This window comes from Thamnophis elegans, chromosome 6 (assembly GCF_009769535.1).
Source record: "Thamnophis elegans isolate rThaEle1 chromosome 6, rThaEle1.pri, whole genome shotgun sequence".
Taxonomy (NCBI): domain Eukaryota; kingdom Metazoa; phylum Chordata; class Lepidosauria; order Squamata; family Colubridae; genus Thamnophis; species Thamnophis elegans.
The window spans coordinates 23,231,453-23,246,638 of NC_045546.1; the positions used below are offsets into that span (position 1 = coordinate 23,231,453).

General features: G+C 33.6%; 1 protein-coding gene across 4 annotated transcripts in view; it reads left to right on the plus strand.

Moving 5' to 3' along the window:
• The window catches only part of PAN3 (poly(A) specific ribonuclease subunit PAN3), a 72,556-nt gene extending 59,482 nt beyond the window's left edge, over window positions 1–13,074 (plus strand). For 3 of the 4 annotated variants that reach the window (XM_032219374.1, XM_032219372.1, XM_032219373.1), the window contains 6 exons: window positions 279–366; window positions 4,952–5,091; window positions 5,668–5,797; window positions 7,117–7,181; window positions 8,239–8,377; window positions 10,117–13,074. In XM_032219374.1, the coding sequence (XP_032075265.1) occupies window positions 279–366; window positions 4,952–5,091; window positions 5,668–5,797; window positions 7,117–7,181; window positions 8,239–8,377; window positions 10,117–10,257 (703 nt within the window). In that variant the 3' untranslated portion in view covers window positions 10,258–13,074. Of the gene's footprint in view, window positions 1–278; window positions 367–4,951; window positions 5,092–5,667; window positions 5,798–6,775; window positions 6,827–7,116; window positions 8,159–8,238; window positions 8,378–10,116 lie in introns of those variants that run through there. The other variant, XM_032219375.1, reaches the window with a different exon arrangement.
• The last annotated feature ends 2,112 nt before the right edge of the window (window positions 13,075–15,186 follow it).

Below are 15,186 nucleotides of genomic sequence, written 5' to 3' on the forward strand. Positions count from 1 at the left end.
GTGACACAATTTCTTGAATAGCAAGAGAAAGAAAGCGCACAAACACTGTTGTATTGTGTGTTTCTTGCCTACCTGCTCATTTATACATTCTGTCCAGCTCACATGAATCACAAACCATATACTTTTAGCATGTGATATTATTCTATTAATATGATAATATTAATTTACTAACAGTAGTGCCTTAACCAAACATTTCTATGGAATTATTGAAGAGATTGTAGAGGAGGTGAGCAAAGGAGTTTATAAACTTTTTTTTCTATAATGCTTTTATCCTGAAGGTTGAGAGTGAATTGCGTTGGAGTCTTTGATGTATTAACGTTTGATAACAGCCAAAATAATCCTTTGGCTCTAATGGCCCAATATCAGGTAAGATCCCAATATTGCATACCTAATTTTATATTATTTGCTCACTGAATATTTGTTGGTGATTATCTTGGAGTACCTGTCATGTTTTTTTTAATGAATGAAGTTTCTTTATTTCCTGTATGTAGCTGCTTTGATGCTTGCTGCTAGTAAACCTTTGGCAATGTTAATTCACGATTTATATGTTGGTAATTTAAGATTTTTATTGGTTGTCATTGTAATTTTTGGCACTATTCTCACTATAATCAGACAAAAAGTAGACAGGTCCTACCTGTAAGGAATGTATAATTCTAAAGCAGATTCTGCAAACCAGATTGGGACAAGCATGACAAGGAATAAGTTCTGATAGATGGTGTTAAAATTGATGAGGTCATTTTTTTTTAAAGAGTTCATATACTGTGAAGTTACTTGGCAATGGCAAAGGTGAAAAATCATGTTGAACCTATTTTTGTGAAAACAAACCTATAGACAAGACTAGGCAAGAAATTATTTCCTATGCTTTCTTCCCATTCCCAGTCTATCCAGAAGCCTCTCATAGGGTGTGGATCTGTTGATATGGAGGGATAACCCAGAAAATCAAGCTGTAACCCTCTCTATTAGTCCAGTGGAAAGTACCGCTGTCACAGGTACTTGAGAGGCCTTTCATGATTGAGAGGGGGCAAGGATGGAACAGGAAAGTCATCTTCATCATACCTGTCTTGGTTTTCATCATCACATTGACCATATCTAGATTGCATGGGAAAATGCTGCATTTTTTCTTTTCGTAGTAGGATGTCACCATACCTAAAACTAGGAATTGGAAATTACTAGTATGTATACATGCATACATATTAGATATGTAGCAAATCTGCATGTTCTAAGCCTTTTTTTTTTGCTGGCTTTTAAAAATCAGCAAATATATGTGTACTTATTCCTGTGTAGTTATTATTTAAATCTTTTCAATCTTAAACAAAAAATACTTTCCAAATCTGAATGACATCCAAATTTAAATGACGGGAATTTGTCCCAAATCTTCACCTCTGAAAAATGTTCATGTATTTCCTTGAATTTTTCTTGATAAATTCTGCACTCCCCTGTTTTCAGTTAAAGGAGCAATATATAATGTGGTAAATTTAAAAAACGTTTGTTACATTGAAATATGTGAACTACCTTGCACTCAACCCAGAAACGATTTATACCTTTACACTTAAACAGAATATATATGATACTAATTTTTTCTCGGATATAAGAGAAGTAGACTTTTTTTTCCTACTCTGGTTTTTATAGTGCACATAACATACAGTAGGTAAAAATTAAACTGTCTTTTAGAGTCCATTTTCACTATTCATACTGTTCTCTCTAGCAGTGCACTGTAGTAGTCTCTCAGTTTGGAAGTCAGAGATGTCTTCATATATTGAAGGAAAAAAGGAATATATCTTCTAACTATCTTAAGAAAGAGATATTGATTGAAATGTTAAGATTCAGAGTTGGTGACAAGCCTCAATCCAAAATGTCAAAGCATTGCTGACAGGGAGTGAAATACATAAATGGCCACCTGAACCATCTCCAGAATATTGTACATGTCAGGCCACAAAGGGAAATTGAGACCCAAAATCTCTTGCCAGTCTTCACAAAATATTTATTAAACTACTGTCAAAAATTGGCTGAAGTTCTTTGATTGCAGGCAGCTTTTCTTTAACCTGCCTTTAAGATTTGTGGCAATATAATCCAGTAACGGAGCCCACTTCTAAAAGTCTTTTCATCACCTGGAATATTTCTGCTGCACACTAATTAAGCTATGTCAGACAGTAAAATGGGAACAAATCAGAGAATGTTTTTTTAAAAAATTAAGGATTTTAATGTATTTAAGATGAAACTTTTATGGAGAAATCAAGGAGACTTTACATATTACAGGAGGTATTTGGTTAACAATCACGCCTTCAGTGGCCATTCAAACTTTTCTATGGTGCTGAATTAATGGTACCTACATTTGGTTCTTGAAATATTAGCTGTCACAGTGCCCCTGGGGTCTTGCGATCATGTTTTTTTTAACCTTCCCCACCAAGTTGGTGGAGAAGCTGGCAGGAAGTTGGAATCCCAGTCTTGTGAGATCCTCACTTAATGATCTACACAGGGTTTGCTTAATGACAATAACCAGAAGCTGACAGAACTGTTGTTGCTAAACAGTATGGCCACGTGAAATGCTTTATGACCACATCATTAGTGACAGAAACTCTGGTTCTAATTACTGTTGTTAAGTGAGGACTACCTATATTTGGAGTTCACTTGGCCATATAAAGCTATTACCTTGATATTGGAATTTGGACTATATGATGCTCAATATCTTAGCTTCTATTTAATTGTTTCAGTTTTCCTGCAGGCCAAAAATACCATATGTACAACTTAAGAAATACATTTTTTTAATATCTGAATTTTAGTTTGTGCCTATTGAATTTAGTATTTAAATTTCTAACTGTCCAGTTAACAGCTAGTCTTCAGAACCAGATCAAGTTACAAATAGCTATATAAATGTCAGCTAAATAAGACTATTAGAAATTTGAAGGCAATTTATGCTATGTTTTTTGAATTCATCGTTATATATAATAAATGCTTGTGGAATTATCTTATCATTTTATTCTCATGTCATATTTTAATGAGAGAAGAGAAAGCTAAAAATGAAGCTTAATTCTCAAGTTATTGAGTAACCAATACCGTGTTTCCCTAAAAATAAGATAGGGTCTTATTTTCTTTTGACCTCTGAAATGGCCTTATTTTGGGGCAGGTCTTATTATTTTTGAGGTGCAGGAGGTGGTGAGCGTGGTCACCTCATGGCTTTTGCTGTGTTGCAATATTTTCAGGGAGGGCTTATTTTGGGGGGAAGGCTTATTTTAGCGCATGCGCTCAAAAGCCTGATTGGGCTTATTATCTGGGGAGGTCTTATTTTCAGGGAAACAGGGTATATACTTATTCCTACTATCAATAATATTCAGTAATACTTTTGTTTTGAAATTGAGTATGCTTATTTAATCAGAATTAAAGATTACATAGCACATAGATCCTTGAAAGTGTTTTGCTTGTCCAGAACAACCCCATTACACTATATTATTTTGCACATTGAATTCGGAAAGAATAGGAGCGACAGATGAATTAGAAAGGCCATAAGAAAAGCATGCATTGTTTCTTGCAGTCTATTTTTCATAGTCTGTTTCAGCCACATGAATAAAGACTGCTGTACAGTATGGACATAAATAGAATCATAGAATCAGAGGAAAAAACAAATATTGAGAGGAAGAAACATAATTGAGGGGAAAAATAAAAGAATGCAACAAAAAGGAAAAATATGTGGAGGTAAGAAACAAGCAGTGTGAAGGAAAATTGGAGCATATTTTGCATCATTATAGACATAAACATCAAAATAGCTGACAGCATTAATTGAATGGGCACATGTTGTATTTCTACCTTTCTGCATTTGATACTACTTAAAATTGCACCAAGACCATTTTTTAATGAAGCATCAAGGAATATATGGTCCCGATAAGGAATTGTTCAGTGATTATTATTACTTCATTTTTCATTTAATGAAAATGAATAAGATCACATGAACTGCAAAGGATATAAGTAGAAGCACTGCATTTCATATAGGATCCTTAGAAAACTAGAGCAAGAATTATTTGAACATTCAAGTGCATTTGGAAAATTTGGGACTCTGGTGATTATTCTTTGGTCTTTCGTAGCAAGTATTTTAGATAGTTCAGCACAGTTGCAGGGTGTATGCAGTCACGTATTATGCTAAACCACCATTCATTTTTTTTGTTTATCAATCAAATTTATATGCTGCTCATCTTGTTGTGTGACGCAATACTGAGTGTTTGGTTAGTTAGTTTGTCAATCATACTTCCTGTGGCCTGATTTAGACTAATCCATAAATGATGGTTTGTAAGCTAAAATGGCTGAATTTACACATCAGATTAAATCAGAACAAAACCAAACTCTTTTAATCATGATGTGTGAATCCAGCCACTATATTAAGAATAAATCATTATGTTACTTTTGAGAGTTTGTCTTTATTTAAAAGGGTAATATTATTAGGAATACAACATGATTAATTGACTCATGTTAATATTTGATCATCACTATTAATGTACAAACAACACAAAAGTAATAAAGAATCAATGGGTTATCATAATCCTAAATATTCATTCAACATTCTGTGTATCTATGATGTTTTTGAAGGATGTAGAAAGCCTTTGAAAAAGGTGGTTTGTAGTTAATGAAAGTGCTTTGAATTACAAGTTTCTAACTGATGAACGATACTTGCTAAAAGTTAATGAAGAATATCTGGTAAGAAGCAAAATCTTTCCACAGAGATGGAAATTGGCTTAAGGAAAGTGAAAGAGCAGAATCCATTATTTAATAAATACCAATAGTATTTATTAAAATCACCCAGAAGATAAAAATTGATGGTGTATTATGAAATTTTGTTCATTTTTATCATTATAAATTATCATTTGTATAGCATATTTATGTTAAAGTGTTAAGAAAGCATGAAGTGCATTTCAGATCCCAGTGAATCAATGTGTGTGTGTTTTTGTTTATGTTTATGTTGTAGCAAGCAGATTTGATCTCTCTTGGGAAAGTTGTGCTGGCTTTGGCTTGCAATTCTTTGGCAGGAATTCAGAGAGAGAATTTGCAGAAAGCAATGGAACTGGTGACAATCAACTATTCCTCTGATTTGAAGAATCTTATTTTGTAAGAAAACTTGATTATAGAGTAATAGTACATTATTTGTGGAAAATATGTTGTGTATAAATTGCTCTATCATAGATATTTTGATATCAAAAAATCATAACTATGAAAAGAATTCTTCGTGAAGATAGAGACCCAGAAGAGTCTCTTTGAGGAGTTGTAGAACAAAACTCAATCACCCACCAATAAGGAAAAAGTCCAATTTTAATTAATATAAATTTGCAGTACTGTGTTTTTAAAATCTGCACATGAATCCTCTATCTTTAACTCCACATTTTGGCAATCTATAATCATTTACATTTGCTGCTACGCCTGTTTAATGCAGGAGGTTAAATTTAAGTTAAAATTCCAGATTTATCATGAAATTCACTGGGTGACTTTTGGCTTTTGGAAAACCAGCTGTTTATTCACCGAATTTCAGTGAAAGGAGTTCACTTGAAATCTTTTATTTGCCCACACCATATATACTGGTTGTATTTGACTCCGTATTTATAATTCATAGAGTAACAAATACTTTCATTGTCAAGAATTTTCCTTAAAAATCCAGTTTTAATAATTTGTAGGAATTTCTTTTGATAGATATTTGCTGACTGACCAAAACAGGCTTCGAAGTGTAAATGATATAATGCCTATGATTGGTGCAAGATTCTATACTCAGTTGGATGCTGCCCAAATGAGGAACGATGTTATAGAAGAAGATCTTGCAAAGGTAAAATACCTTAATGTACCTTACACTTTACACTGCAGTCTACAGTCATTTTTCCCCTAGATTGGCTGTGTGCAAATGGATTTAGCTGGTTTCAAGGCATTTTTAGAATATCATAGGTATGCAGATTTACTTCTACTAGCTATAAAGCCAACTCACAATACACAATATTTTTCAAGGTGATCATTGGGTTTCTAGCCTATGTTCATATAAGCAACCATGCTGGATTAGGTCAGTGGCCTTTCTGCTAACAGCATCCTGGTCGTACGTTGGCCACATAGATGGATAAGAAATTATAAACAGGATATCAGTGTGCTATTATTATTATTTTGGAAATAATATATTCAGAAGTTTGTAGTCTCAGCTAATAGGAATAATATAGAGCGATTGTTACAAAAAAAATTGGGTTTTTTTTTTTTGGTTTTTTTAAAGCAAATTTAGCAAATTGCTTTATCCTTGATGAATTTGTGTCATACAAAAACCATCTACAATATGGCCATAATTGCCCCTTGGTATGACAGTTCAGTAGTTTTAGTAAAATCTGTGAAAAAGTACTCTAACTAATTTTGTCAGATGTTCTTTTCCCGGCTATTAGCTTCATGTATACTGCTAACTGGTTCAGTCGTTTCTCTCTTTTTTTCTGGTCTAAAGACTCACTAAGGGTTGTAACTTTTTCTTAGGGATAGAGATATAACTTTAGTACTCATATTCTGCATATTGCTCAAGTCAGGTTACTCAGTAAGTTGTTTTAGAGCTCTTAGGATGCTTGTATCCATTTTTTAAAAAAAATTCTAATGAGCCCTAGTCCTATTCCTCGTTAGGATCACATCTTCCTTCATTGGAATTGTGGCCATGGCACTTTCAAGTTCTGTGATAGTGAGGGAACTATAATCTTTACAATAGGATGGAGGTGTCATGGTTCTGAAAGTCTTGCTATATATTATCTTGACTTACTTGACAATAAGTGAATATTTTTTGTAGGATTCAGGAAATTACTGCATCAAGTTCCTCACCATATCCTATCTCCTATAGGTATGTGTGATTTCAGTTATAATTGGTGCTGCCATTTTATCATTGTAGCTAGTATTAGCATTGGAGGGCTTACAAATGATGAAAAAAATGATTTAACAGCACAGGGAAGGAAAGACTTAGCTCTCTTGGTAAATTTGAATAGATAACGTAACATTTTTTCCGGACATTTTGTCATTGGGCTGAAATATTTATATATTGGGTTTTCTTTTAATTTGTAGTATTCTTGATATCTGTTGTTGTTGCTGTTGTTATGTCTTAGGCCAAGTTGTGTCTAATATCATGTTTTACAGGAAGTTCAGAATGGAAGATTATTTCGTCTTCTTGCAAAATTGGGAACAATCAATGAAAGACCAGAGTAAGGAATTCAGGATTTTTAATTATTACATTATTTTAAAAATGGCACCACTGGAGAGCTCAAATAATTATGTAGGGCAAGGCTGTCAAACCCGTGGCCCGTAGGACGGGTACGTCACATGCTGGCCACACCCTCGCTTGGTTTAGCGAAAGGAGAAAGTCACTGTATGTCATGTGACGATGCTGTGACGACACAAGTTTGACACCCCTGATATAGGGTGAACTTTTAAAATATATCAGGCTCTGAAAAGATTAAGTAGGTTATTTTCATCAATATCCCCACCAAAATTTTATGATATGTGATTTTTATATACATATGTACTCATACACCTACCTACACAGGTATTACACATGGTCTGGAGGGACAATCATATATTGATTTGAGATTTTTGAGATTTTTTTGGGGTGAGATTTTTGTCTGAAAGCTACAAATAATTAGTGCAAGACAATGCTTCATAGAATTTAAAAATTTCCTGCATTTTCATGAGACTTGTAACTGTTTTAAACTCCAAACTGTTAGTTTCTTTTTGGGAAGGTATTTCAGTTTTTTCTTCCAACAGCAGCAAACAGCCTCCAAGTGCACACAGTGGTACAGTGCCAATTCTGGAGATTGGGAACAAAAATTGATATTTATAGAGATTGCATTCCCCCGGACACTGTAAGTCTGACCGTAGTAATGAATGATACCAAAACGTGAAATTGTGTAATGGAATATTTCATGTTGAATGCTGGAAATTAAAGAATTATTATATAAGAGCCTATATGATATGTCCTTCAAAATATCCAGATTATTTCATTGAGAGAAAAATATATAGAGCATGACTAATTTAAAATTAATTTAAAATCAGCCCATTTTAGGAATCTGATGATATTGGAAGTCAATAAATCCCGTAATAATCAATTTACAAATTATACTATAGACGTAATGAGCTTTGGCTCTCTCGAATTCTGAAGACTTATTTTTCTTAAAACTAAATATAACATATATAAAGAAAATATATGTAAACTGAGATATGTGTCCTTTCAATTAGAAACATAATCACCCTTTTTTATGATAGGTTCCAGAAGGATCCGACATGGTCGGAAACTGGAGACAGGTATCTCCTGAAGCTTTTTAGGGATCATCTTTTCCATCAGGTGACAGAAGCGGGTACTCCTTGGATTGATCTCAGTCACATTATCTCTTGTCTTAACAAGGTAAGCTAGAGCTTCAGTGTTTTTTCATTCATTGCAAATCCATTGAATTGTCTTTTTTACTCGCATTTTTCCCTCCCTTTGGCACACAAGCAAATTTCTCTCAAAATGCACGTTTGTCATTGCCTTTGGCAATGGTGCCACTTTAAGTTGTCGTATGAATGCTTCATCCATTGGAGGCCGCATGAGACATACCTGCTTCAGAAAAACCACGAAAGAATAGTTTAGCAGTAAGGAAGTTCAGGCAGATAAATCTCAATATCACACACTCTCTCTTTTATTCATGTAACATGACTGCGAGCAACAATTTTAATTTTAAAAAAATATGGTTTTATTTCCTTTTACATACTTAGAATTAATTTAAACTGGTAATTGAAACAAGCACAGATGAAACTCTGATTTCACACAACAGTAAATTCATTTTTTAATAATGTACAAAAACGACAGGGCGAACAAAAGATAAATGATTGTTATACTGTGAAGAATAAAGACCACCTATTTATATATTATGCTGATTAAAATAACTTAAGTGTGACAAAAGAAGGAAAAGAGGCTAATGGGGAAAAGAAGAAACCAGACACACATCAGTATAAAACAAATTCCATTTAAACCTATCACTAAATCTACACATACTGTACATATGGAAATATATTGCCCCATCTTCTGATTTATAAAGCACAAAGAATTTTAAATAATAGACTATATCCTAAACCCCATCCTTTAAAATCAGATGAATAAATGTTTTTTTCATTTATCTTTGCTGGGTTGTTAAAACTTTCAGCAATTTGGAAACATAATTGAATATCATATTCAATACCATATCATATAAATTGAATATTTATAATATTATGTAATGACAAAATGAGGATTTGAAATAAAATTGAAGCTATAGTTGAACAAGATGTGAATGTATGGGTTAAAGAGTGTTCACATTTCATACAATACCAACTAACAAAAATTGAACATCCAATCACTTTAAAACATTTTGAGTAGTCCAGTAAACATTGAATAAAAATTTATGATGAATTATTTTAATTTTTAAATTAAAAGACTAATTTAAGTTTTACTTCTTATATGTTATGCTTTTTAACATCTGAATCATTCTTTCTTCAAAATTGAATATTTCAGTTCAATTATTTAGATATATACAGTGGATATAAAAAGTTCAGATACCCTGGTTTAAATGCTAGACTTTTGAGATATAAAAAAACCAGGCCAAGATAAATCACTTTAGAATTTTTTCCCACTTCTAATATAACATACAAGCTCTACAATTCAATTGAAAAAACAAAATGGAAATATTTTGGTGGAAAATAATTGAAAAAAAACCACCTTACAATAATATGGTTGCATGCAATTAATATTTTGTTGAAGCACCTCCAAATCAAAAAAAAAAAAAAGGGGGTTCCCCAGAAGAATACCAAAGTGTTTGAATGGTTTGAGTCAGAGCCTGGACCCGAATCCAATTGAAAATCAATGGGGTGACACAAAGAGGGCTCTGCACAGGAGATGCCCTCAGAATCTGATAGATATGGAGTGCTTTTGCTAGGCCATCCTAATAGGCTCCTATCCAAAAAAGACTGAATGCTGTCATAAAATCAAAAGTTACTTTTGTCTTCGCTGGAATGCTGGAATAATAAATGAAAGAGAGAGAAAAAAAGTTATTTTGTCTGCCAATACTGTTGCTCATTATTAAGCTCTATTAACAAATAGTCCTGACATTCTCTCCAATTTGATTTCAGTTAGATGCTGGTGTGCCAGAAAAAATAAGCCTCATTTCCAGAGATGAGAAGAGTGTCCTTGTGGTGGCATATAGCGACCTAAAACGCTGCTTTGAAAATACTTTTCAGGAACTGATTGCAGCCACAAATGGCCAGTTGTAGTGTTTGCCGAAAAGCATGCAGGACATTGCTGAGGAACAGAACCAAGCGCAAATTGCACTACAACAGATAGTCATCATCTCATTTCATATTTTGGGAAACAAAACACCATGAGATGGTGCACTGGTCAGGTACACTGTTACTTGAAGGGAAGAATGTTTTTGCTTACCCTGGAGCTCTGGCTGCCATTGGAGGCTTTATCTGTGAAGAATTTATTTTAAAGGAGCACATCAAGAGCATGATGTTCCTGCTTTTATTTTTTCCACTTGTATATGCACTAATTTTAATTTTTAAAGACTTTCTGATCCCTGATGTTTTGCCACATTGGATCTTACTAAGGGAATCTCTTTGCAAAGACATTTCTGGGAATTTTTTTTTTTTTTTTTTTTTTTTTTTGCCACTGAATATACTGCAATCTATTGGTTTTGATATTATTTGCACTCCAAATACTATAAAGGACCAGGTAAATAATTTCATAGAAATTGTGTTCTGTAAATTACAGTGTAGCTTGTAACCTCTGTAAAACTGTATAACATGCCATCCACTGTTTGATTAATTAATCAAACGAGAAGATGAGTATTTAAAGACAAAAAAAATCAAGTAAAATATCTCAGAAACATCATATACAAAATCCCTTTTATTTGGCTGAAGCTTTGTGAAAGCGAAACAGCACCATTTTGAGTTGTGTACTGTACTTTCTGGGGTAAACCCAATTTGTTCTAAACACAACCAGCGCCTTTTAAATAAAATACCTGTTTCTATATTTTCCTGCTAATCAGATACATTTACATTTATGCAATTTTTAATAGACTTTTTAAAAAAATAATCGTTGCAGTCCTGAGAGTTCAGGAATGTATTCCTTTAAGTTACCTATAGTACCCTTCTTTTGTATAAAGTTCTGTTCTTTGAACCACAGCTTTATTATGGTACTTTACACTGGATACAGATACAGAGACACTGTTCAGAAGATTAAGTACACACAGCAGTTGTCTGGCATCGAAAGCTTTTGAAGTGTTATAGTCTGATTCTGGAGGAATGACGGTCTGCTGTGCCTTTGCAGTCACTGCTTAGCCCAAAGTAATATTACCTTTGATAATACGCAACAGATTCAGTCTTCAAGTCTGGATTTTCCCCTTTAATTAACTTTCCAATACTGGACCCACTGTTGTCTGCAAGCTTGGGTATTCAAGGGAATTTATAGTAGAACATCTACGCTTTGATACGGATGACTGCCAAATATATAGGACTATTTTTTTGTTTCCTTTCTCAAAGCGGTAGTGAAGACTGTATATCGGCCTCCTTAACCCAGCACTGAATATTTAATAGCACTGGGTGCTTACCATGAAGAAAATGTGGAAACTTTCTCCAAAAGGTGTCAGATTCAAAGCACTTCCAACTGATGTTACTGGCATCCATTTTATTCTTGATATTTGTAATTTCAGATAAATTTTTAATAATTCTCTCCAGTTTTATAAGCTTTAATGATGACACTCTTACTTTAGATTTATCCACAAGAAAACAGTGCTCTTCATAATGAAGACTTTGGAAAAGAAAGGCCCACCTTAACACCATTACTTAAACACAATGGAGCCTGAAATTAATGGTATCAATCAGTGAGCTGAAGTAAATAAAAGCCAATTATTTTAATCTGGCAGAAAATTAAACCATAATGTTTATTATTTAGAAGATAACAGTTGCCATAACATTATTTTTTAATACCATAAGGAACAGGGACTTTAAGATACGAATATGGGAAACCAGTCTTTTATCATTAGCTCATGTATTTGATGAAGAGCAGCTGTCTTTTTATATGTTTTTGAAAATCATATTGTAATTCTTTTGTACAAAAAGAAGTAGTAATTGTATTCTAGGAGAAATATTGAATGCTTTATTTATAAGCGGGCTGAGGCTTCTTTTTCCCACTATTGTGTTTTGTTTTGGTCTTTTTTTTATGAAAGGGGATCATCTCTTCAGTTGCAGCAATTGGAAAGTTTTTGACAGATTATTTTGTGGACCAATAATTCAGGAAATGCAAAGGCAGGGGTAAAGCAGGGCTTCAGGCTCCTCCTCGCTGCGTAAGTAAGCAAGGCCCACCTCATAAAGACAAGTTGCATTTTGCAAATCTTTGTCAGCACACGGTATCCATTCCTTGGCCCCAGTAATCTCAGGACTTGTTTTAAAGTAAATTTTACAAAATGAAAAGTGCAGAGAGCCAATAAATTTCCATATGTAACTGTTACCTAGAAATAATTGCTGTTGGGTGATGCATAGAACAACATGGAGTTTTGTTTTGTTTTGTTTTTATGTGGTCCATGTTTTTGAATTTTCTACTTGGTGTTTTTTGGGGGGAGAATTCTACCACTCCAGTATAATTCCAGTGAGAAGGCTGTCCAGCATGTTCCATTCAGAGGAAGAGTCACTTATGTCATCTCTAAAGCCGAATAAGAATTTTTGAAAAGCAATGCCTACTTTTTCCACACTGACCTTCCTGTTTTTATAGTATAAAGCACAGAATGGACAACCTTTGAAATCATGTAATACTAGTTTAAATTTAAATTGTTCTGTTTTAGCTTGCTTGTTTGGACTTTTGTTTTCTGCTACACTGTAAATATTTGGGGGGGGGGGTTATATAATGTGATTTCATTTTGTTTTTCATTTTGCCCTTGTCCCAGTAAAATTCTAGATGTGAGCATCTTCCCCTAAAAAGCACCGGTATGTTACATTCTGATGTCATGATCCCACTATGTGTTACCTTTTAATCCTGTTTTTCATTCTTTTCACATGTACAGCAGTATTTTTAATAAAGAATTCCAGAAATAATATGGCTTCTTTGAGCAAGCAAAGATATGGGTATTGTGTTCTACTTCTTACGTTAATGGTTATTTTCTTTCAATATTACATACACCACCATGGAGATTGACTACACATCACACTCTTTGAAAAGACACATTGTCTATTCGAAGTACAGACGTTCATTTGAAAATAAAAACATGAAATGTTTGCCCATGTTCAAGTAGTAGAATATACTGCTTATATCAACTGAGTGCAAACTTCAGAGTAATCAAAGGTTTCATTTCCTATTGTTCAAATTCTCTTGTCACCTTTAACAAAAATGTTGATAGTAATTCAAACATAATTGAGTTTTATGAAATTTTCTATTACTTGAAGTGTTATTTGCAAAAATATAGATGGTGAAGGCGTATCTGCACAGTCCCTGTAATTTTTATGTAAAGTATAAAAACTCTGAAACTTTGTGCTACGGTAATTATACAATAATGCCAATATTGTTTCATTATATGAATTTATCTGGCTTTTTGATTCTTTAATGCAGACCTTGCCTTAGAATTTTTTTTTCTAACTGATTAAAATAAAAGCTACAGGAAGTTTCCTTGGTGCCCTTTATCTGACATAAAAAGGCAGGAAAAATTAATAAGCTATTTAAAAAAATATACACTCATCTATCACATAAAGACCCGGAATGCATGTGTAACTTCCCAATTTTAATCCACTAAGTATGGGGAAAGATTAAAGCATGTATTAAAGTGAAAGTAGGAAAGATTGGCCATTCTCATTGTAGACTTGGGTAGAATTTGCAGTTTCTTGTATAGTTAGAGTCTGACTTGGAGACTGAATTCTTCATTATGTACAGAAGCCTTAATTCTGAGTGAGGCAGCCCTTACTGCTTCCAAGGTGGTTGTGAAGAAAATAATGTACACTTCTTTGAGTCGTACAAAAATATAGTTGGGATATAAATTAAATAATAGAACAGTGGATGCTCAAATATTCTGAAGTAGATTCCTCAGGGACGGAAAATAAGATGTAGAACAGGGTTTTTCAAACTCTCTTTTCAAACTGTCCAGAACTCTATGGTTCTGTTAAAACTTAAGTTAAGGAGAGACTTAAGAGCAAATTATTATTGTTATTAACCAGATGCAGCCAGTTTTATATCACTAGAGTTGCAAGTTTTTTTTTTAAAAAAAACCCTCATAGGTTCTTAAAAAATTAGCCTTAAAAAATTGAAAATTCTGATGAGTCAATTCCTGCCTAATGTGAATGTAATAATGTAGCAGTGTATTTTCATGTTAAACGATAAATGTTTTAGGTCCGTTTCCTATATTTATTTATGCATTGTAAGTATATGACAAATGATCTCTGAGATTTTGCAGTTAAGGAAGAGAATAAAGGATTTTTGATGCAATTTGGTATTTTAAAGTTGAACTGAGGCAGCTGGTAGATTGTATTTTCTTCTTTTTTTAATATTTAATAGCAATAGCAATAGCAGTAGACTTATATACCGCTTCATAGGCCTTTCAGGCCTCTCTAAGCGGTTTACAGAGAGTCAGCATATTGCCCCCAACAATCTGGGTCCTCATTTTACCCACCTCGGAAGGATGGAAGGCTGAGTCAACCCTGAGCCGGTGAGATTTGAACCGCTGACCTGCTGATCTAGCAGTAGCCTGCAGTGCTGCATTTAACCACTGCGCCACCTTGGCTCTTAATAAAGCTCTTAATATATTTAAGATATCCATAAAACCAGGATATCCTGTGGCAGGAGTTATTCTGATTAATAAAAATATTGTTAGTCACAAGAACTCTGTATTGGGGAAGTAATGTGCAACAAGCTGCCTGTTTTTCTTATCCGAGTATAGTAACAGATGCTGAACTGATAGATATAATGTTAATTTTGTAAAAGTGTACAATATCACTTGCCCAGTTTGTCAACTGTATCTTCTGCACTCATGGACAAACGATTATCATGGCAGTTAAATCTAGATAAGCGGTTGAATTATTGAAAAGAATTAAATCCACTGATTTACATTTTTTGAAGCTGAAAGCCAACCTTTTGTTCAATATCTAACAAAGTATTTGTTACTGTGTTTCCTCGAAAATAAGTCAGGGTCATTTTATTTTGACCCCTGAAATAAGCACTTG